At 46.3% G+C, this 23,518-nt stretch overlaps 2 protein-coding genes across 2 annotated transcripts in view; both read left to right on the top strand.

Moving 5' to 3' along the window:
- Positions 1–23,518, top strand: part of LOC115321873 — a 276,363-nt gene that overhangs the window by 134,678 nt on the left and 118,167 nt on the right. The window lies entirely within an intron of this gene.
- On the top strand, positions 19,167–20,458 carry LOC120836034. The gene is made up of 2 exons (XM_042287274.1): positions 19,167–19,453; positions 19,639–20,458. Exons 1-2 carry the CDS (start codon positions 19,167–19,169, stop codon positions 20,456–20,458), a joined length of 1,107 nt encoding a protein of 368 aa, XP_042143208.1.

Genomic DNA, 23,518 nt, shown 5'->3' with positions numbered 1-23,518 from the left:
TCCCGCCTACCGCCCCAGTGTTGTTTTGCAAGCTTCGAATTTCGGTTAAGCATACCTTTTAATATGAATAATTGTGTCATCAGAATGTTAGAACATGTCAGTTCTACACAGCTACTCTCAAACATTTTCGGGTGGTCTCGCCTGCCAGATTCAAAGGGGGGGGGGGGCAACATGTACATGTTTTTATGTCTACAGCACAAATAGTTCCTATCATGCACTCTAAATAGCTGTCAATCGACAGACTGGGTAAAAGAGTGAGCACAAACAAGTCCAACTACCAACAATGCTGTCCATGGCAAATCTTGGACACCATGTCTTACGTTATGTGGCCTCAGCGGTCTTTCTATTGGGGAGGAGGACAGACCGTGACGCCCCAAGCGGTTAACCTAACAACTACACGGATGGGGACAACAAATACAATGACGCAGCGTTCGGCCGACATAACCGAACGCGGCATCAGCGTTCGGCTGGAGTTCGTGTTCTCCGGCGAAGGGGAGGAGGGGCTCTTTCGTTTCCACTCGGCCTGCATGAACAATGCAGCATGCACGATCCCAGCTCATCACAAAAGCTGAAGTGGGTCAAGCTCGCATTCTCTGAGGATAGATCCGGCACTTAACGTCGCTTCGTCGATTGTTAGTATTTTTTTTATTAAACTGCGCCCCGCGCTCTATTGTAGAAGATGACATGGCCATGCCCATAAGGCCTGTCGGCATGTGCACAGGCCTTGTGTTGAGTAAACACCAAGCGTGGGGAAAACAAACGGGTCAGAGCGCCCCCTATAGTTCGATCTCCTGCCCAATAGTTCTTTTCATTGTTGCCGGTAGAGCAGCTACCGATAGGGGGGGTTGCGAGGACGTCAACTTTGAAATGCAGTTTCTTCACATAATGTTTGCACTTTGGGAAGTTTCTACACATATACCTTGAAGTCGCTATTGTACGGATGAAACAACTTTGTAAGAGTGTCTATGAAAACTTGGGCAGGGTTCTCTTTAACGTGCCTGACTTACAACAAGGCTGTCCAACTTGAGAAATTTCACTGGTGGGAAGCTTATTTTCATATAAGAATGGTGTACTTCTTCACAGCGCTGTATGTATCCAACAGAAACTCCAGATGTGTTCAATAAAAGTAGCATTTGCTAATATTGTGTTTTCTGTGTATCTGATGCACTAGGTTGTATTTGTTTTGAACGCTTGCTACGTTTAGGCTATAAAAAATAGTCTAAATTTTATGCCGACAAGCTTATTGAAAAAGAAGTGTTCGGTCTGAATAAAAGATTCCAGAAATTACACTAAAATAAATTGCTACTTGGGGTAGCAAAAATGGTGTTTTACAGTCGACTCTCATTATTTCAAACTCCAGGGCCCGTTTGCTCGAAGCGCTAACCGCGGCTGAAGTTAGCCGCAGTACCTAGGAGAGGGATTTTCAAATCACGTGACTGGCTCGGTAGGGATGCGGGGAAGCGTGGCGGTGCCCCGGTGAGTGAGCGCCGCACGCTTTGGAACTAATATGTCGTTGTAGCTGCAATACCGGGCGCGTTAGTCAGCAACGAATGGTGCAGGAGGCTTTCGCTTTGCCTTACCTCACTTCATCACAAAGCATGAGCAAGGCTCTTGCCGCATTTTTTAGATAGTCTTTCGACTCTGGCCATTCCTAAGCCTAAATGAATGTGGTTATTGTTGGCTTAGCAACATCTTTGGAAAGCGGATTGTCTTGACTCTATCGGTCGGGTATTGATTGCACACAAAAGCAAACAGCATCCCTATAGACCTTTTTCTAAATTACCCAAGCATCGAGAAGAACGCTGGAAGTATAATTCTGCGGTCTGCGCGCACTGGCCTTCCTCTTATAAAAGATTCGAAGTAAATAATCATAATAAATATTTGACCAACGCACGTGCAAGACAAAATTTGTTTTAGACTTTTTGCTTTAGAACAGTTACTACTTCAGACGCCAGCACGTGCAACGCGTGTAACTACACTTGTAGCATGCACCTCGGTGCTTGGGAAATTTAGAGAAAGGTCTAATATGGTCTATTGGGACGCTGTCTGCTTTTGTGTGCTATTAATACCCGGCCGATTGAGTCAAGGCAATCCACTTTCCAAAGACATTGCCATGCTAACATTTATCGCGTTCATTTAGGCTTAGAAATGGCCAGAATCGAAAGACTATCAAAAAATGCGGCGAGGTCATATGCTCATGCTTTGCGATTTAAATGAGGTAAGGCAAAGCGAAAGCCTCTGGCACCATTCATTGCTGACTAACGCGCCCAATATTGCAGCTACAACGACATATTAGTTTCAAAGCGAGCGGCGCTCACTCACCGGGGCACCGCCATGTTTCCCTGCATTCCTGCCGAGCCAGTCACGTGATTTCAAAATCCCTCTCCTAGGTACTGCGGTTAACTTTAGCCGCGGTTAGCGCTTGAGCAAACGGGCCCTGGAAGCCACACACTTTAGTTTGAAATATCAGAAGAATGAATTATCAAAATTCATCTAAATATTGTCACGAATAAAAACATACTTCTTTATTAAACTTAAAATCAGTGTGTAATGCGCCGAACTTGTGCTGAGAAACATAAATTAACAAAGACTTTTGATGGTGTCGAAAGGACAACTGCCTCACACAGCCAAGCGAAGGTACTTTTGTAAGCGCGTGGGTATCTAGAAGTTTCTGAGCTCGAACAAAAAAAATTTAGAGTCGTCTCATCATTCCAGTCACGCAAACAATAGAAAGAAGGACATGCGCTGGCGGGGTCAGCGGCATGTGAGTCGATCACGCTGCTGACTCGGCTATTTGCACGTGGCATTACTCCCCTCTTGTGAAAGACTCATCGTCTTTATGCAACACAAAATTAAATTAACAGCTTAAACAAGACTAGGTCAAAAAAGAGTCTCGTAAATAGCAGATTTTCACAGTCCTACCGAGCATACCTAGTTCAGTTGAGTCGGAAGACGTGAATCGCCTACGGGTCGCAGAGGGCAGCGTGACAATGTTGATGTGCCATTGGCCAACGACTTACAACTTGGGTCTCATGTAGCGAATAACCTTGAGGTCGAAGCACCACTTTAACAGTTCCTTGCTGCGACGATGAATTGGTGTTTAGATTCACAGTAGGTAGCCAGGCTGAAACTGGGCGTCGTGGTGACAAAGATTGTAGCAGTCATCGTCAGAAAGTTGTGGCTTGCATCAAAATGCGACCAAGCTGGCAAACTTCCTCCGTTCGTTGAGTGACATACCAGGCGTCATCGTCCTGTTCGTCTTCGTGACAGATACCACACTTGCCGTAGGTATTGTCATCGGGTTCATCATCAAGGTCGCCGTCAAGTTTGTAGTCGTGGTTGTCGTTAAAGGGCAACTCCGGACCATACTTTCAATTTTGGGATTATGACTGTTTTTAGTGCAGTCAGCGTCCCTGAATTGCAAGGTGTAATTTTTTCCTCGTTATTGTGCGTAGTTCTAAAGATATGGACGCCTCAAAGTTTTGTTTGGGGCACGGCCAACAAAACCGAAACTAGCCGCTCGAGGCCCTGTCAGCACTAGAAATCAGCCGCTATGTGAACGTGACGTCAGGATCGTTCTCAATCAACGAGTATGCAGGTTGATCAGCAGCTACTTCTGTTGCGCTAGCCGTCTAAAGGTAGGAGGTAAGCTGATTTTATTTTAATTCTGTATATGTGGTAGTTATCCAGCACATGTAGGAAGAGTTAGTGCGTATACCCAAAAGCTAGTGACTGGAAAACCCGTAAACTCGTACAGTGCCGTACTCGGCGGCCGCTGCCGCCGTGCGTGTGCCATGCCGTACTTGTCGCTAGTATACCCAAAAGGTAGCGACTGGAAAACGAGTGAACTCGTTCAGTACCGTACTCAGCGGCTGTCGCCGTGTGTGCAGTCTTCCGTACTCTGTCGCTAGGCCTAAATTGTCATCGGGGCTCCGTGGATGGAGCGGCGTTGCTCTACGACGCGCTGCCAGTGAAGTACAGTACTGGGGGCCCTCTCGCTTTCGCGCTGCGGGTCAGTAACAGACACGAAGCTTTGAGGCTTTCCGGCACGGGCTGCTGCGTTAGGGCTGTACATGTCTGTTTTTGCATTCTTTTTTCCTTGGGCGCATAAAAGCCAAAGTCCACTCGTCGAACAGCGTTTACCCACACCTTCTTCAATTTCTGGTACGTTGGAAACTTGTGAAAAAGCACCTCCGGGTTGTGCAGCGGGTTGTTTGAGCAGCCCACAGCACTACAAGTTCTACACGGCATCCTTCGAGGAACAGCTGGGCAGTCTTGGGCGCTACGAGTTGCTCGCTAAAACCAGTCTTTGGGTCCTCACAAGCAAATAAACAAAAGGCTATACTGAAGCTACACGGGCTACAGATAAAAGCAATGGCTAAACATGACAATCACAAGTCCAAGTAGCGGTGGTAGCGGCTCAAAGAAGCGCACTCCGCCTAACGCTTGGAGGAAAAAAAGAACGATACTGACGTCACGGCCCAATGTTGCTTTAGTGATCGGCAACCCGCTAGCCGACCGCTAAGGTGCAGCGGCTCGCGGCGGGTCACATTTTTATTATCGGCATTAGTTGAGAATGCGGCATCCCACGGACGTAATATTTTGGCTGGGGTCATATTTTGTGTCACTACAGCGATACCAGTAATTTCTTTAATTTCGAGTTTTGGCCGGAGTTGCCCTCTAAAGTCATCGTCCGGATTGTCCTTGGATAACTGTCAAAGCCGTAGTCGGGATCGTCTTCCATGAAATTGTTTGAGTCTTCGCCTGGGTCATCATCAGTGTCGTCATCAGTCTCGTCACCACGGTTGAAGACTGTTTGTCATCGAGGCCGTTGTCAGGTTGGTTGTTGACATTGTAGCCGGGTTTGGTCTTTGGAGTTGTCGTCCGTTTCATCATCAGCGTAGAAGTCGTCATGATGTTTTCGTCTAAGTGTGGTAGCCAGGGGCTTTGTCAAGTTCATTGTCCGGGTCGCTTCCGAGGCCATACTTGAGGTCGTCGTTGGTGTCAGAGTTGGAGTCGTCCTCGGATGATTTCAAGGACGTCGCCTTCACGATTGTCGTCTTCAGAGTTATCGTGTTCACAGATGGTACGCTTTATGGGCATAGACTGCGTTACCCTGCACATCCACCAATATGTTATGAACAAAAACAAACTTGATTAATAAAACTTCAGATCAATGTTAAATGCAGCGAACTTGTGCCGAGAAACATAAAGTAACAAAGACCGCACATACTTTGACAGCGACAAAAGGACGACTGACTCGAGCAGCCATGCGAAGCTCTTTTTGTAAGCCCGTAGGTATCTAGAAGGTTCCGAGCTCGAACAAACAAGATTCTCGAGTCATCTCAAACATTCTAGGTGTGCAAACAAACAAAAGATTCCCCATTCCACCCAACTCCATTGCAGAGAATTGGAATTTTCTAATACTAATTCCATTCCTTTGAACTCCTGGAAAGGAAAAACTGGGCCCATTCCTACTCCTGGAATGGCTGAACTGCTGCATTCCATTCCTCTCAATCCCTCCCAATTGTGAAAATGGCACTTGACAGCTAGTACTAAGTTACCGGAAAATAACGTCGGCGTAAAGCTGGCGTTGTGAAATGCGTAGACAACTGCAAAATTCAAAACCCTACCCGCAATCATTGATTTTACTAAGTTGAGCTTTGGTCGCACATAGCACTAGTGGCAATTGGTATGGGGGCACTGCAGATATTGATCGCACCACCAGGTGTAAAAGCCTCGTAACAGAGAGGAAAACTAAGTCGCCCATCTTTTCCACAAAAGAACCGTATATGTCCTCCACTTTTACAAGATACATAATAAGTGAGGAGTCACGTGTATTAACGAAGTGCGGGCGGTGTGACATTGTCCCTGCCTGGTGGCCTGCAACTGGTGCTGTAATCACACATGGTCCCAACAGCCTTATGGTTGCATCTCGCAGCACCAGGAACGACACTTTGGCTGTGTTCCAAATCTTAACCAAATAGATCCGAGTTACTCCGGTGGGTCGTGTCACGTGACAACACAGATTGAAAAGTGCTGGGCACGGGTAGTTTTTGGAACGCTGAGGTGCAAAACCCTTACCCTGGATTAAGATCGAGTAAATTGCCCTTGTCAGCCTACAACTCTACAGTTTGGGTTGCTTCACTGGGGTTGCCACTTTCATCCTCGAAAGAACATAAGCAGTCAGATAACCAAACCGTCAGTTACCTAAGTGCAATAATGCCATTTCGAAAGCCCCTTTGACGGCATCTAAGCAGCTCGCATTAGAACAAAGCCTATTCCATTCCTACTCTATTCTGGGCAAAATGTAACTACTAATTTCATTCCCATTCCATTCCAGTGCTGCCACCATTTTATTTGCATTCGATTCCAGGGTTGTGGAAGTGCGGAATCGTTCCAACTCTGGAGTGGCAACTCCTCAACACTGGTGATAGTCACCAAGGCACCCAGTTCAGTGTGAATGCTGTCCTCACAGCCCATCCAAAGCTGTTATTACTGTAACAAACTCCAGTACGACGAAGTAGTTGAATTCGGAAGCCTGTTGTGCAGATTTGTACCTTGCATTGTTTCCGGTATTTTTTATTTCTTTTGTATTTTATAATGGACAACAACCGTTGTAATCTCGGTATTGTTGCCAAACCTGAAGGTTTTATCATCGGTGCACTTTTAAATAAATACATATATGCCACAGCCGCAGCTCAGCGATGAGCACTTACACTGCGACTTAGGTGTTTCGTAAGTATTCATTTTGATTGCGCGATAATGATGTTTGTCTTCTGTTAGAATTAAAAAAACCAAAACAATATTCAACATGATGGATAATTTTGGACACCCGCGGCATGTGTGATCTGAGCATTTGTTCTTTTCATCTGAAGTGTGTCTCTTGCTTACTACCTATAGAGTATACGATGTTGTGGACGGAAAAGATGCTGCGACCGACTCCGAGCAATAAAAACATTCTGTTTATTCTCATGTCGTTGAGCTCGTGGTGACGAGTATGAGTAGCACTGTCATCTTTGGCGATGCCAAGGTTGAACCGATAGACTGCCGCAGAGCTATCGCCCTCAGCTCTGCACTGTGAGGAATGGCACGATTTTGTTGAAGTGATTGCGGCTCCAGAGAGGTGTCGTTGCTGTTGACATGTACCGCAAGCAGGATGAGATACTAGAGAGCAGGAAAGAGAGCGTTTGGAAGCCGTGCATGGTAGTTGACGCCGAGGTCAGGAAATGAGGCAGCAGACGGGGGAAATCGACCCTGTCGTGCTTTCAGTCCGGCTCGATCAGTTTGGAGTGTACAGCCTCGGACTGAAAGGGGGATGCCGGCCGACTTCGGGGCCAATGCAACATCCCCTGAGATGAGGAACCGAACTGAGAGCGAATGCCTGACATGGCAACGATGAGGAGACCCTGGTCGGCTAGCAACATGCCTTGTGAACAGTGTGAAGATGTCGATGAATATTCACTTGCCAAGCCGGTGGGGCAAGCAAGGTGGTCGCAGCCCATTGCTGGGAGATGCCGGTGCTAGATGCGACAGAGCAGAGGTGGTTGCGGAGGCGCTGCAGATGTGGGGGCTGAGAAAGTTGAATATGTGCCTACTGCATTTTTGTCCGAAAAGGCAGAGCCATTGCCGTGCCCTTGGCCACGAAGAACATTCCCCTGGATAGCAGGTGCTCGGAGTCAATCATCATGTCCAGGTCACCAATCTGTAGCACTTTCGATCTTGAGGACGGAAGAGACGGTGCAACAGACTCTGAGTTTAACTGTGAAAACATTCTCTTTATTCTCGTACCGTCAAGCTCGTTCCGACGAGTAGCTTGCTTTTATACACGGCAGTCATTAGCATTATAGTTGATCTAAGTATTTTGCAACACTATTAATACGGCAGATTGGGCAAGTTGGTACGGCATAATTACGAACCAGCGCACAGGTAGACCAGTTACTCAAAATCCAAATACACAAAAATATACACTCGCACAGCGCTGATGTGAGTTTTTTGTGTTTGGATTTTTGGTAATTGTCTACCTGTGCGCTGGTTCGTAATATTGCAACACCGCCGTCTTAAGGCGGTGTGGAGGCTGAACTGATAGACCGCCAGAGGCCCATATCTGTATCTGTTTCATATACTGAATGCCTTTTTGCACGGCTCTGTGTTTACTTTTGTCTTCCAGATTTTTACTGCTCACTTGTTTTTTTAATTTTATTTAGAGGATACTACTGGCCATTGAAGGCCCAAGTAGGAGTGGGGTACAACATATGCATTCACACACGTACAACAACAAACAAATAACACGACATTAAGAGGTTTACAACAACTAACCAGCAAATATACAGGATATATATATTTTAAAGGGGGGGGGGGGGGGGGGGGGGCGGCACAGCATGCATCAAGCAGCATGTAATTCAATCATTTGTAATAATAGATGTGAAATTTAAAACTCATATTTAAGATTGAACATTATCAAACAAATGTGAATTTAATTAAGCTATAAATTTTATATAGACTGTTACTTTTTTATACAATTTTGTCTAGATTTGTCAGGATACAATCTGCAAGTACGCATAAAGTAACTGGAAAGTTGAAAGAAGCAAATTAGAGATTGCAAAACCTACTTCTCAATAGATATTTTTTTCCCAAAGTATTTACGTGATAGTGCAGCTGAAATAAGGCTCCTTTTTCAGTTTTTTTTATTTGAAACACCTTAAAAATACATTGTTTTCTAAAAATTTTTTTTTATTATTATGCTTGGAAAATTAAGTTACCGATTGTGTTCAGTTTATTCTAAACTATTTATATGAAATTCCAGAGTGCTTTTGTGCATAACAGTGGCTAGATAAGGTTTTTATAATTTCTGATAAAACAAACTGACTACTTTCTCTTTAGTGACCGTTTCGCCAAGGTGACAGCAGAACAAGTAACGGATCCCGACGTCAAACTGCAGGAATTTGAGATATATGTTTTCTTAGCGAATGCACGCCACTGTTGTGACATATTTGAATATCATTATCGCTTGCTTGGGCTCAGCGGGTAATGCAGGTCGGCACTAGCGTGAGTATAAAGGCTGAACTGCATAAAGCGATTTAGCGAGCGACGGCGACAGCGACGAGTCAGCGACGTATTACGAAGATTTCTTACTATCGCTCGTCGCGTCACTCGGTTTTTGGACTTCTAGAAAACATCGTTCCGCTTTCATGCGGCTTGCGTCGTCGCGCGAGTGACCGAGCGTCAGCGAAGCGGGTCGCCGTCGCTGTTCTCGTCGCTCGCAAAATCGTTTACATTCGGTTTATACTTCACGCTGTCAATAATATCGACTCGAGCGCGCATAATTTCATTTCCACGGGAGCGCGTGTAAATCAAACCCTAAACCAAGACGGGGGCTGCAGCCAGCAGCTTTGAGAGTGTCATACAATGGATTATAGTTTGACAGAAGCAAGCACACACTTCGCTAGCGCATTCCAGCCTTGAGCGCTCGAACTTCCGAAAACGAAACCAGATTTTGCTACATTTTGGCTAGCTCTAAACATTTTTTTTTAAATATAGGGTGTCTTTTAGCTATAATCTAGACTAAGAGAAATGTGTAACTTCCCAAATTATATTTATGTCGCCGTACTATATAAGTAATAATTGTGTAATATCGTTACGTTCATATAAAATACGGGGGGGTGTCACCGGACCTTCGGCTGAAACAAAAAGTCTGCTATATATACCGAGCGGGTTTCTGTTTCAATTGAGTAGGAGTGTCGGGTTGTGAGTGCCTCTGTTCGTTGTTTGTGTATGTAGATGCTTGTATGTTGATCTTGTGGTATGTGATGTATGTGTTGGTATGCTGCCGTCCGTGTTCGAGCGTGTCACTTCCTCAAATGCCAAAATGCCCTTCATTTTTGTAGTTTCCCGCATACTCACTAGGTGGCGCAAGCAGCCGCCCAATTTTATTTTAGCTTTGTTTGTACATAGTCCATTTATGTGTAAGGAACCACACCACATAGCTACAGTCTAGTGGAAAAGTAACCGCGTGTTTAAATGGCGCATAGCGCCGGCGTTCAGTTCGTCTTCGTTCGCTGGCCGTTTCGGTAGCCGATTCGTACCCGGAAAGCCGCAAAATTTGCGTACACACGAGATATGAGTGGATACGTCGAAACGTCGCGTACAACTTTGCTCGCGGTAAAGAGGTGAGCGGGACGTCGGTAACGCCGGTCGGGTAGGGTCGGTGTCGGAGCTATTCGTCGTCGCTCGCGGCAAACGGGCTTTTTCAATAAAGTTCATGTCTGTGGTCGCGAAAAGATAACTGCTGTGGAAATTACCCGGCGTCGGTGACAATGCAACCGGCCTGAGGCCTCGGCAATCGGCTGAACCGCCACGCGAACGAGACCTGCTCGATGGGGAAGCACGCTGCTGGATGTAGTCGATGGTCGCTCCCACTGTCGCGTAATCGCCGTAATGGATACGGCGTCGGCGCTTGGGGGTGAATGCTTGCGGTAGTTCAGCACGTGTGGACGATTACGAACAAACACGTGCAAACTACGCTTTCGCTGCGGCGAAAAGCCGTGTAAAGCGCTGGGCCTCGCTCGTAGAACCCGTCTTGCGTCAAACGGCCGCCATTGTAAAAAAACACCCCTAGACGTGTGATCGCAGAACGAAGTACACGTTCAAAGATGTTCATTTTACACGAGACCTCGGGTGCAAACGAAATACACCGAGCCTCGCGTGTAAAACGAACACCATTTGGGGTGTCCGCCCTGGGACAACGGTTTACACGTCCAGGGGTGTACTTTTTCGCTGTGTGTGTAGATAGTCTAGATGGTAGAGAGGGTCCAACTCAAACCATGGGGGGCGTTTTCAGTTTAATGGCGGAAGTCTCTACCGCGGAGATTAGTCGCAAGTGTTTATGCGCTCCGTTATCACGTGGCTAGGAGGAAAGCAGGCGGAAAGGCGGAGACGGTCGCGGACGACCAACGCGTTCGTCACCACCTCGCAGCTCGTATTGCAAACGCCGCCCATAAACGACGTCACCCCGATCGAGGACTTGGACACCCTCTGTAATACAGGCTCTCTGATTGCTCGCTACCACCTAGCGGTTGTCGCCGCCTACTCGTCGGGAAGCAATTGCGACGAATTGCACAAACCCAGTGTGCCCGCCGTTATTATGACGGGATTTAAGGTTCTTACATATTCCGCATGCTTTTTCTGTAGCGCTAACTCGAGCGAACGTAATCTGAGTGCAGTGCTGAAAAGGACCGATGAAAATAATCTGTTTGCCACTGGTGGCGCCCTGGTCGGGGCTTGAGTAGAGTGCCTTCATACACACGCGCGCCTTTGCTTGAGTGGTGACATCTCAGCCATTTTTCCGCTCAATTGTTTTTCATGCCTTTTGAAGTGCGCGCAATCCGGTGTCACTCAGCTCGAGCGCGTAGCTTTGGCTAATGCATAGACGCCATTTTACCGCCCAAGTCATACACCGAGTGCGCGAGAGCGTCACGCGCTGGCACATTCAGTGCAACAATGGATGTCTTCACCCTGAGACAGACAGACATGCAGGCACCCTAGGCTTGAGTTATGTCCGCTCCTTCCGATACACGTTTGCAACAAAGGCTCCTGTGTGCTGCCATCTTGAGCGATGCTGGCGCTGCGTAACGTTGTCACCATGCTGGGGCGCGCCAGGGCCACGCCATTGGCTGCGCGATGACAAGATGGCGGCGTTTGGTGCATCGACGACAGCCAGCGTTAGCGATACGCTTATTGTTTCGGAACGCAAGAGGAGGTATCCACGCAGAATCGTAGCATCCAATATTGTAGGACGGGGCATATTTAAGGGTTGGATCTGACTTTATAATGATCGCAGCCTCCGTTCCAGCACGTCGTGGAAGCCAGAGCTGCCGCGAGCGCAGCCATAGCCATCGTCGATGCGATGGCCATGCGGCTTCTGGCGCATTTCGATGCGCGCTTTGAGACTTTGGATATTTTTTTCAAATGTTTCGATTTGTAACTGGTTTAAGTGTTTTATTAAAGATTTTGTGCTCTTTTGTGGTCGAAGGCAACATCTGTTTGTTTTGTAATCATTTTTTTTTCTTATTTATTTCTGCGCTCAGTGGTGTACGCTTCAGCAAGAGACGCTGGGCAACATTGTACGACAAGCCGCGAACGCCCTGACTGAAGATTAGATCTGCCTCACCTCGGCGCGCGGTTCGAGGTTAAGCCGGGATCCCTCTTGCAAAAGTGTATACTAATCGTGAAACGGAGTATATCGCATTACAATTTTTTTTTTTTTTTAGAAATAAATTTTTAGATGAATTTGCGCATTCAGTGTTGCCATGGAAAGCGTCGAAATTCGGCATTACGAGCGTATCTTGTTAGTAAACGTTTTGTGAAGAAGGATATAGGCTATAGACGCTTTCAGCACGCGCCAGATTGAGCCGCCATAGCCGACCTTCTCTTGTCTTACCGAGATGCCGAGCCACTGAAGCGGGCGTTGGCGAGCCTCCACAAAGGCCTATGCTGGGGAGAAGGACACAGTAGAATATAAAATGGCAATAACCTCTCCTGCTGCAGCCATGGTGAAGTGGAGCGTACGGAATAAGAGGGAACAAAAACTGAAGGTCGGTTATGGCGGCGCCCATACACAGCTGCCTGAAAGCGTCTATATAGGGGAGTATTCACTGGCGGCCATAGCCGTGTGCACGAATGGTGAGCGCGTGCTGACGGCGAGCTTCGACAGTTATTTTGCAACGTGCATTCCGCACCATCAAGAGTGCCGGTCTTAGCAGCCTATTGATGTGAGCTCGTTCTGAGCATGCGCTCAAGACAGCACTCACAAATATGGCGTCCAGTGAATACTCCCCATATTCACTTACAAAACGAGGAGGTCAACCAGCCAATGCTGATTTGCTACCCCGTGAACGTAGCGCTCTTATGTGTCAGGAGGTGAATAAAAACAAAACAGTTGCTTAAAAAACGACGAACGGAGAGTGCGGTATAGTGGAGCTCCCCTCACTCTAAAAGAAGCCGGTGAGTTTGCTTTCCCGCACAACACTCGGAGAGCCAATCACCGCCACTTATGGAGGCAGCTCAGCGAATGAGAATGTCGAAACATATGTTTAGACCAAAAAACGCTGTCTGAGTTGTGACATTAAGCAATGCAAGCGTGACGTTTTGCATTGCTTAATGTCACAACTCAGACTGCGTTTTTTGGTCTAAACATATGTTTCGGTAGTGTCATTCGCTGAGCTGCCTCCGTAAGTTGTGGTGATTGGCTCTCCAAGTGTTGTGCGGGAAAGTAGACGTACAAACTTTTTTTGAGGGTGCTATGACAAGAAACAGGAAACTGACGATATACGAAACTGATTGGTGGTCTTGCAGCGCTGCATGCGCGCGGTCATCTCGGCAGCATGAAGTTTCTTCGGTGTCGGTTTTTCAGCATTTCTAGCGCAGGGACGCTTAGCCACTGATTGTGACTGAGCAATTTTATTGTTTTCTGACTTCCGACAACCCAACGTGGACAAATGACTATGTCGTCCTACCTTTCATCTCTGAGGACACTTTCAATTAATCTTTGAATGCGAAGACGCATGAAGTCGTACTGTTTAACGGTAGACTGTTCCACGCCCATACATGCGACTCCGTTTCTTTTTTTCTTTTTTTTTTTTTAGCTGTTACTGGCGAAAGTTTTAATCGGTGAAAATCTCCGAGTTCTTGTAAAGGAAACTGTGCCCTGGGCAATATTTTTCAGGGGTTGCAAAGAGCTTAATTGGTTTCAGATAGCATCGACCTCAAGCACGATTGACGGATGTCGCGCTGAATAATGAAGTTTTGGCCAACCCTGGCAGAATAACTGCATTGACTTTTCGAAAACTACACCCCCCCCCCCCCCCCCCCCCCAAAGTTACTTTGCACCAGACTTTACGTAACGCGTTACATGTAATGGATTACTCGTAACCGATTACATTTTACTGCAATTATGTAACGCTTCAATTACTTCCTTTAAGGATTAAGGATCCTTTGTAATTAAGTTACTTTTTTGCTGTAATCGATTACAAAATTACCAATTACAAGTTTTCTCAACTTCTTTTTTTTTTTTTTTTTTGAGTCACTCAGCTCTGGGCAACGGTTAATTTTTTTTTTCCCGAAATTACTAAGCACGAGACCTCAGGGATTAGTAGGCCACTTCACTATGCTTCATTTCCTGGGTACATTTTTCTTGGTACAACAGAGACTACGTGCGGATGTGCAAAATGACCTATTCCAGCCTCTTGTGAGTAATGTATTTAAGCAACGCTCTTTTCCCTTTTTTTTTTTTTTCACGGGAGGGATTGGGTGTATTGGCGTCACTCACTAAGCTCTAAACAAGAACGGTGAAGGCTTTTTTTTTTTTTTTTTCGGAACAATTCAGCGCGAGGCCCAAGCATTACGCAACCGTAATAATAAAAACATTGAATAAAAAGTAACGTGAGAAGTAATCGATTACTTTAGAGTAATTTTTCTACTACTTTTTTGAGGCTGAAATTGTAGTTGTAATCGGTAACTTTTTTTCAGTAACGCGTACAAGTTTGCATTGCACTAAACAACATTTTAATCGCGGCTGCGCCAAAAAAGAAGGAAGAAACAAACAAAGGAGGGCCGTGAAATGAAGCTGGCACATTGCCCTTGTTGCTGCACTCGACGTCCGGAGCGTAACTTTCTGCCATCGCCGACATCGAAGTTTTAGCCACTGCATCGAACGTAAGCAAGTGATGTAATACGAGGGGTTCGACAAAAAAGGCAGCAAAGTCTCGTCTCTGTGAGAGTTAAGCAAGCCTATATGTCATCCATGTCTGTTTTGTTATATTATATATATATATATATATATATATATATATATATATATATAGATATATGCTACATAATTGTGCTTTAAAGGAGCGGTGCAACGATATTCAATTGAATGTTTTTCACTTGACACGAGCTTACTGGCACTAGTGGGACTCAAGGATACTCACACGCAACGCCACTGGCCTAGAAACTCCTTTGTTGTGGTGTAATTTCAAGGACAAAAGCGATCATTTTCATTCAACCTCTCCTTTGCTAAATTTGATGACGTAACGTGGGGATCGTAGTACACCCAAGTGACGATATTTGAATGCGGTTCATAGATTGGACCCGAGCATTGCGTGTGCACTCGACTTGGGCTCGTGATAATTGCTAGCTCGAGAAGCATTCGGGTAGTGACCCGTGTCCAATCGCTGCAACGACGACAACAGCCGAGCCATAACCATGTCTGGAACTCAGCGCGTGTCCTGCGCTTTGCCAACCCCAGCGCGTGGCTATGATCAACACTGGCGGCATATAATCGGCTCCAGATCACGTGGCCGCTTGCTCTGGTTGCGAGTTGAGGGGGTGAACGCTGCTCGTTTTTCTTTAATTTTTTTCTGGGACTTCTATTGCGTGGGTGAAAAACGAACGCGTGTTTCATGGGTCATTAACGTTAGGGATCCGTTTTAAGCGGTATTTGCGCAACAAACGGCGACAAAGGAGTTTCTTGGCCAGTGGCGTTGCGTGTGGGTATCCTTGAGTCCCAGGTGTGCCAGTAAGCTCGTGTAGAGTGAAAAACATTCCAATTGAATATCGTTGCACCGGTCCTTTAAGCAACGGGATTTTTTTCTGGCTCTTCCGAAGTAATTCTTTCTCCTTTTTTTTAAATATATAAGACATTCAAATGTGGGACTTTGGTGTTTTCAGCGTGGTGTGTGACTCTCGCCCTTTTGCACCGAGAAATGGCGGAAGGATGCGAAGATCTGCGTGTATGTGCACGAACACTCTCAACCGAGACTCTTAAAAAGGTGCGTCAACTTCTCCCCGAAGCATGCGGAGAACCCTAGTCGCCGGCAGCCCGAGAAACCTGAAATATGTTCACGCTTCTTGCGTCGTGATTCGCACATCGGAGCTCTTTTTGACTATTTCTGCAATCTTACGGGCTACCAACTCGCGTCGGGTGAGGCCGTTCCGTGTGTTTCAGAAGCTCAGAGCAACGAAGGTGAAGAGGTGTGGAGGGGCGCGAAGCTGTTCACTGGCACCGCCCCAAGACAGACGGCTACACATTAAGGCGCAGACCTACGATATATTCTCTTCGCTCGGCCACGGAACTTGCGGATGATCATTTTCTTCTTAGCTCCACCGCAGTTACGGCGTTTTTCGGATGCTCGAACAGACGTGCAGGCGCCATTATTCGCATGGAAAATGAGACACAAGGATTTTTTTTTTTATTTTTTTTCCAGCCAGATTGGTTTTTGAATACTTCGTTCAATTAAAGATTCCCCATTTAAAGTTACGAACACGAAAACTGTCTCCTCGTTGAGGAAGCTTTCCCCACGATGAAATGAAACGAAGAAAAAGAAAGCTGTTTCATTCCCTCGTTTCGAAAGCTTTTCCTCGAGGAAATGGAACTTAAAAGGAAAAAGCGAATCGCAAAAGAATTAAAAAAAGACAAACTCCAAGTGTTTTGCGAAAAAAAAAAATGCGATATTAGGAAGGGCAAACGACCCGTTCTGAATAACCAATGAACAAAAGGAGGCGGCTCCAACGCAGCTCTGCTCTGGCCACCCTCGACGAGGTTACTTCGCAATTCACAAGCGCTTCATTACGGCACCGGCCCCCGCGACGATGAAAACGAGTCATGAACAATACGCGGACGCCTAATGCTCTGCGGTCGTCCTGGGAAATGCGACGGATCGACATCGGCGAAGCAGGGCGGCCGAGACTTCATGAAATTCAACGCGGACATCAGCGTGCTCCCAGCGGCGAAGCGTCAGGTCATTTGCCCGCCGGTCAGGTCGCGCTAGTAAGAAGCTGGCCCGCAAACACCGAGTCCTCCCCGAGGACGTCTGCACAAGACAGCAAGAGACACATCGCTCATGGGACAAGTTATGTCAGCAGCCACATCGTGCGGCTTCCTCTCTAATTCAGAAAAGCGCTTCTTGTTTGTTTTTTTTTTTCTTGTTTGTTTTTTTTTGCGTCGACAGTTTTTTGTTTGTGACGTTCCGCGGCCGATCCGAGTGTTTACGGCGACGGTGTAGCCCGCTAAATTTGGCGGGAAACGCTTTCCGCCCAATCTAGCCTCAAACCACTGCGTCACGTGACACTCTGGCGTCACGCGAAGTATTTCCCCCATAAATATGGTAGAGAAATGCCTCCGCTAAACTTAGCGGGGAATTGTGACTACGCTAAGCGTTTTCTTCTAAATTTAGCGGACAGATGTTTGCAATAAGTTTAGAGGAGAAACTGTGACGTCAGGGGACGTCAGGTGAAGCGTTTCTACGCTAAATATACGGGCAAATTTTTTCTCTAAATTTAGCGGCCATAGTGTGACGTCACGTGACACTATGATGTCCTATGACGTCACATTACCAAGTTACGTCCTAATCGTGTGACGTGGGTGTTTCAGCTAAATTTAGCTGGGAAATTGTAACATTACGCGACAGTGGAATCTTTCCACCTTTGCCAAATTTTGAGGGGAGGGGGGGGGGGGGGGAGGAGGAAGATTATGGGTAGTCTGGGTACAGCGCCTCGGCTATGGCCTCAGTTAATTTCCAGGACACGGCAAGCAATGGACCTTTTTTTCTTCTTTCATCCGATGAGCCTCTACACACATAATCACGAAGGAAAGTACTCTTTCGCTGGCGCTCAAGAATGAAGGGCGTGTGCGGTATCTGCTCTGCTCCGATATCACGGCAGCGCTTTATCGTCTGCTCGGGCGCGTGTGCTCGTAGCTCACTCTTTCGCTGGCGCTCAAGAATGAAGGGCGTGTACGGTATCTGCTCTGCTCCGATATCACGGCAGCGCTTTATCGTCTGCTCGGGCGCGTGTGCTCGTAGCTCACTCTTTCGCTGGCGCTCAAGAATGAAGGGCGTGTACGGTATCTGCTCTGCTCCGATATCACGGCAGCGCTTTATCGTCTGCTCGGGCGCGTGTGCTCGTAGCTCACTCTTTCGCTGGCGCTCAAGAATGAAGGGCGTGTACGGTATCTGCTCTGCTCCGATATCACGGCAGCGCTTTATCGTCTGCTCGGGCGCGTGTGCTCGTAGCTCACTCTTTCGCTGGCGCTCAAGAATGAAGGGCGTGTACGGTATCTGCTCTGCTCCGATATCACGGCAGCGCTTTATCGTCTGCTCGGGCGCGTGTGCTCGTAGCTTTCATTGTGAATGCGTCAATAGCCAGCCGGCAACGGCCAGGCGGCGCCAGCAGGGTGAGAGCGCACGGTTATACCCTGTCTCGTTGTAACTTGGCAAAAGGTAAACGATAAGCCCCACACTGCGTGCCGGCGGCTTCGAAATGCGCGACGTATACGAGCGCAACGCACAGATATTGGAGCATGACGCAGCGAAAAGCCTGATACTTCTCCGGAGTTGAGGCGCGTTCCGGTGGTAGGCAGTCACGTTTCGATTGGCCCGCCAGGGCCGTAGCTTCTGCTCTACTGGCACGTTACGCGATCACGGCTTCCTGGGATACCCAGTATTTCTTGCTTCAGACACTAGGCTCAACGGCGCCACCGGAGTAAAAGCTCACGTTTGAACAATGCAGCCGCCACTCCCAGGATACCCAATATTTCTTGTTTCAGTCGCTAGATGGCGCCAAATCAAACAGCATTGCAGGTTGACCTGCTTGTGACGAACGGTGTTAACGCCTTCAAGTGCGATTCCTGCACTAAACGTAAGAGTGAAGAGGCGTCGATAGTAAGAATCGCGTCGTCGGCTACGTCGGCTCGGGATAGCGAAGGACAACCAAGAGAATCGCCGTCGGAAAGATGCAGTCTTCACAAGCTGGTCCAAGAGCTCTGCTGCAAGATCGATGGTCTGTCCGAGGAGGTGCGGTCCTTACGAGCTGAGAACGAATCTCTGCGAACGCATTTGTTGCGGAACAGTGAACTGCTTCGGAGATGCCTTGCTGCTGAAGAACCTGGCCAGGCCCAAGCTTGGCAGAGTGAGCCTGCACCATCTTACTCTAAAGCGCTGCAACCCAATGCATCCTTCTGTTCGGCGACCACAAGTTAGCCCACTGCCTCCGAGGCTTCCGAGCGTCTTCTGGGGGGTGAACGTCCCCGGCGTGTGTTATCCACGAGAGGGGCGAGACATCCTCCGAATGACGAGCGGCGTCGGGGCCTACCCGACATTCGTCACAATTGAAGTGGTGACGATTTGGGCATGCCACCGATCTCGGATCCGCGAGGACACATGGGTGCTGACAGCTCCAAGAGGGCGGTCTCCCCAGTTGTGGACGAAGATGGCTTCCAAGTCATGCCACGCCGACGAGTCAAGGCTTCCGTCGGTTCGGCAAAAGCCAGTAAGTTGCGTGTGGTGGCCAAGCCTCCTAGGAAGAGGGCTCTTTTTGTTTCCCGATTGCATCCAGAGACCACCAGCGACGAACTATCGGAAATTGTGTCTAGTGCTCTAGAATGCCAGAGCTTCTCTTGCACTAAACTGGTAGCTAGGTATGATACGTATGCTTCATTTCCCGTGTTAGTTAACGAGGAGGACTTCGAGAAACTTGTTTGTCCCGACTTGTGGCCCGAGGGCTGCCTTTTCCGGCCATTCTTAGGCCGACTGAGGGTTGACAACGAACGCAGTGCTTTGAATCCCAAGCCAAAGCAAGGGGAAGATTCTGCCGCCCCTTTAGATTCCTAAACCTAAATGCTCGAAGTGTTGCCAATAAAGCGGTAGAGCTTGAAGGTGTTTTATTGGCATTTAACCCTGATGTGGCAATTATAACAGAAACTTGGCTGCACGATCAAATACCTGATAATGACGTTTTTCCTCATGGTTTCAAAGTATTCCGACGGGATCGTGGCTCAAGAGGGGGAGGGGTCGCTCTTTTTATCAAGGACACCATTCCATGCATGTCTATTGAGCACGGCCAGGACTGTGAAATGGTCTGGGCCTCTATACGTTTTGGTTGCCAATCAATGCTTGTAGGAGCAGTATATAGATGTCCTCAGGCCAGTATTGATGTCCTACAGAGTTTATCTGAGTTTCTTCTAACTAAAACCAAGCAATTTTCACGTATAGTTATGGCCGGTGATTTTAATTTGCCAGATATAGATTGGAATTGCGTGATGCCCAATGGGATACGCAATCAGTCTAGGCTTCTTGTTGATATTGCCTTTAGTAATAATTTAAGTCAAGCGGTCAAGTGTCCCACACGTGTGTCAAATGATAGGGAATCCTTGCTTGATCTCGTGTTTTTATCTGAGGTCGTTACAAGAAGTATTCTTGACGTATCAATCGCGGATGGCATATCTGACCATGCAATAGCTGTATGTGACCTATCTGCACCGCAGCATGCACACAATGAAACCGAAGGAAAATCTTATTGTGATTTCAACAGGGCGAATGATATCGATATTATAGACTTTATGGAAGTGGCTCTAGACAGATTTCTTGCGTTTTACGATGCGAACCCGGACTCAGTAGATAAGCTTTGGCTCTTTTTTAAGTAAGTCATCCTTGCATGTGTTGATAAGTTTATTCCAGAGCGACCGACAAAAAGGAAGAGGCACAATCCATGGGTGACGCGCGATATTTTACATTTAAAGCGAAAGATAAATCGAGTAGATAGGTTCCAAGTTTAAAATTTATGCTTCCTCCTCTTCGCCAAGAGCTACGGACCCTTGTGCGCACATCTAAATATCGTTACTTTAATGTCACGATGCACAACTTTCTCGTAGAAAATCCGAGAACGTTCTGGGCTCATTTGTCAAAAAAAAAAAAAAAAAGGTGATGATTAAGGAGCTTATTAATAGCGGGCAGACATTTGCCGATGAAGCGAGCATAGTAAGTGAGCTTAATTATTTTTTCTCTTCTGTCTTCTCTGTTGATAACTGCATGTTGCCTTCATTTAATCATGACAGTTGTGGAACCAGTGATTTGGTGGTTTCTACAGAAGGTATTTTTAACAGTCTTTTGCAATTAGACACTAGAAAGTCGAGTGGCCCAGATGGAATTCCTAACGCTTTCTTACGAAGGTACGCTGAATGGTGTTCCAAGTTTCTTTACGTGATTTAATCTTGCAGTTTAAAAACTTGTGACGTGCCTCAAGATTGGAAAGTAGCCAAAGTTGTCCCTATATATAAAAGTGGAGAGAAAAAAAGTTTTTGCAATTACAGACCAGTGTCATTGTTGAGTACATGTAGCAAGGTTCTCGAACACTTCATATTTAAGCACATTGTAATTTTTCTAGAATCTGAAACTTTCTTAGTAGATTATCAACATGGGTTCCGAAGAGGCTTTTCGACAGTGACACAGCTGCTTCATACGGTCCACAATTTTGGTTCAGTGATTGATAACAATGGTCAAGTCGACACTGTCTTCTTAGATTTTGCGAAGGCGTTCGACAGGGTTTCGCATCACAAGTTACTGCACAAATTGAAGCAAGTGTTGGGCAATGATCGCCTATTGAGGTGGATAGACTCGTACCTTACAAATCGTAAACAGTTTGTGTGCGTAGGCAATGCTGAATCAATAGAGTTACCTGTTCTTTCTGGAGTGCCCCAGGGCTCGGTACTCGGACCATTGCTCTTTTTGGTTTTTATCAATGACCTGCGAGTTGATAAGCCCTCGGTACAGTGCCGTTTTTTTGCTGATGATTGTGTATTGTTTTCAAATATATCTTGTGTATCTAACCAAAAATGCTTAGAGGAGTGTATTTAAATGATTTCATTATGGTGTCAAAAATGGCAAATGAATTTGAATGTCAAGAAATGTGTGCAGATGTCAATTACACTGAAGAAGGTGCCTATATTTTTTTCTTATTCTATTCATTCAAATGCCTTAGAAGTAGTTAATAAATACAAGTATCTAGGTGTTACTATCACGTCCAACTTAAGCTTGGCTAGTCATATTGAGCAGACTGTCGCAAAAGCGTCAAGTAAATTGTGGTCGCTACGTAGGAAAATGTGTCACTGTACTCCTGCAACAAAGCTGACGGCCTATAAATCGCTGATTCGTCCTTTGCTGGAATGCCTGACGTTGTATGGGACCCGCACTCGCTTATTGATCAATTGGAAGGCCTTCAAAATAAATCGCCTTAGGTTTATTTACAACTCATACGGCAAAGATTCACACGTGTAACCATTGTATACCGCCTCCGGAGTGTCTATATTATCATGTCGAAGGAAAGCGTTTGACATTTTTGCATAACATAATTCATAATAACGCTGGTTTAAATTTTGATGATTATTTGCAGTATAACGCGAGTCGGGCTACAAGGCAGAAGCACGAGAATTTGCTCCTTGAGTTCCGCTGCAGAAAAGATGTTTTTAAAAACTCATTTTTTCCTCGTTCTGTTATTGAGTGGAATGAGTTGCCACCAAGTGTGACGGCGATTGCTTCTACCGCTTTATTTGCGAGTGCAGTAGATGAATTGTTTTTTGTCACCAATGACTAAGCTACTTGTTTATTGTTGTTTGTTCACTTGACTCATTGATGGTTTCTGATGTTTGTCTATCATGCCTTGGCCCTCAAAATTTGGGCGGCAGTATTCTCAGATAAATAAATAAATAAATAAAAATAAAGCTTGCGCGTAGAACCCACGAATTACTTCACATACATTACCATCACATTCGCTAGGGGTCTCTTTTGCCAGTAGCTATTGTATTAACTGTTCAAGGATTACAACATTGTCAATCGATCGATCAATCACTCGATCAATCAATCGATCAGTCACTCATTCATTCATCATGCAAGAGTCGTCGATGGGAGGACACACGCGACGGGGTCAGCATGGTACATCTATTTCAGGAGAGACACTGAATTGGCAACAGCTTCTAAGATAACACAAAACCTACCGTGAACGGCAAAGCGTTCATACAATCAGCTACACTTCTACGACAGGATCTGCCGGATTAGAACAATACAGATGGGTTCGCGATTGGTTCGCGATTGGTTCGCTCTGGTTCCTATCGAGTAGGCTACTCAGTGATTACGAGATAACTCAGACTGGCTACGTTCTTTCGTTCTTGAACTCTCAAATTAAATGTTTACCGTATGAAAAGTGATGAAGAATCATGGTAATATTCTCGAAGTGCCGGTCTAGCTCATTCCTAAAAAAAACCAAAAAAAAAACGCAGTCCACGATAATTACAGTAATCGGTCTCTCAAGTAGTCAAAAAATTACGCCATCATCCCCCCCCCCCCCCCCCCCCCCCCCAAAATGAGCTTGAAAAAACGAATATTCGCGAATCCTAACAAAAAAATAGTCAAACCAAATTTTCCACACCCTTCAATTCCGAAGTTGCCAGTGAGTTATGTTTAATAACTTTAAGAAAGGCCGGTTGTGACAATTCTTGATTATGTCAGAGCAGGCAGTTTGTGAAATCAAAGGGGTTACGACGGAAAGAATATACTCACTGATTATTCCCTGCAAGGCAGCGCTACGGATAGGACAAAAAGGAGCAACTTTGTCCTTGGATATTAAGCGCGGCACAGCCCATGCATCAAATGAGATTCCTTGCATTGCACATAAAAATAAGAACCATTTTTGTTTTCGTTAAAACGTTTGT

Source organism: Ixodes scapularis, unplaced genomic scaffold, assembly GCF_016920785.2.
Source record: "Ixodes scapularis isolate PalLabHiFi unplaced genomic scaffold, ASM1692078v2 PGA_scaffold9__187_contigs__length_104089568, whole genome shotgun sequence".
NCBI classification, from domain to species: Eukaryota; Metazoa; Arthropoda; class Arachnida; order Ixodida; family Ixodidae; genus Ixodes; species Ixodes scapularis.
This window is presented reverse-complemented; position numbering and strand designations above follow the sequence as displayed.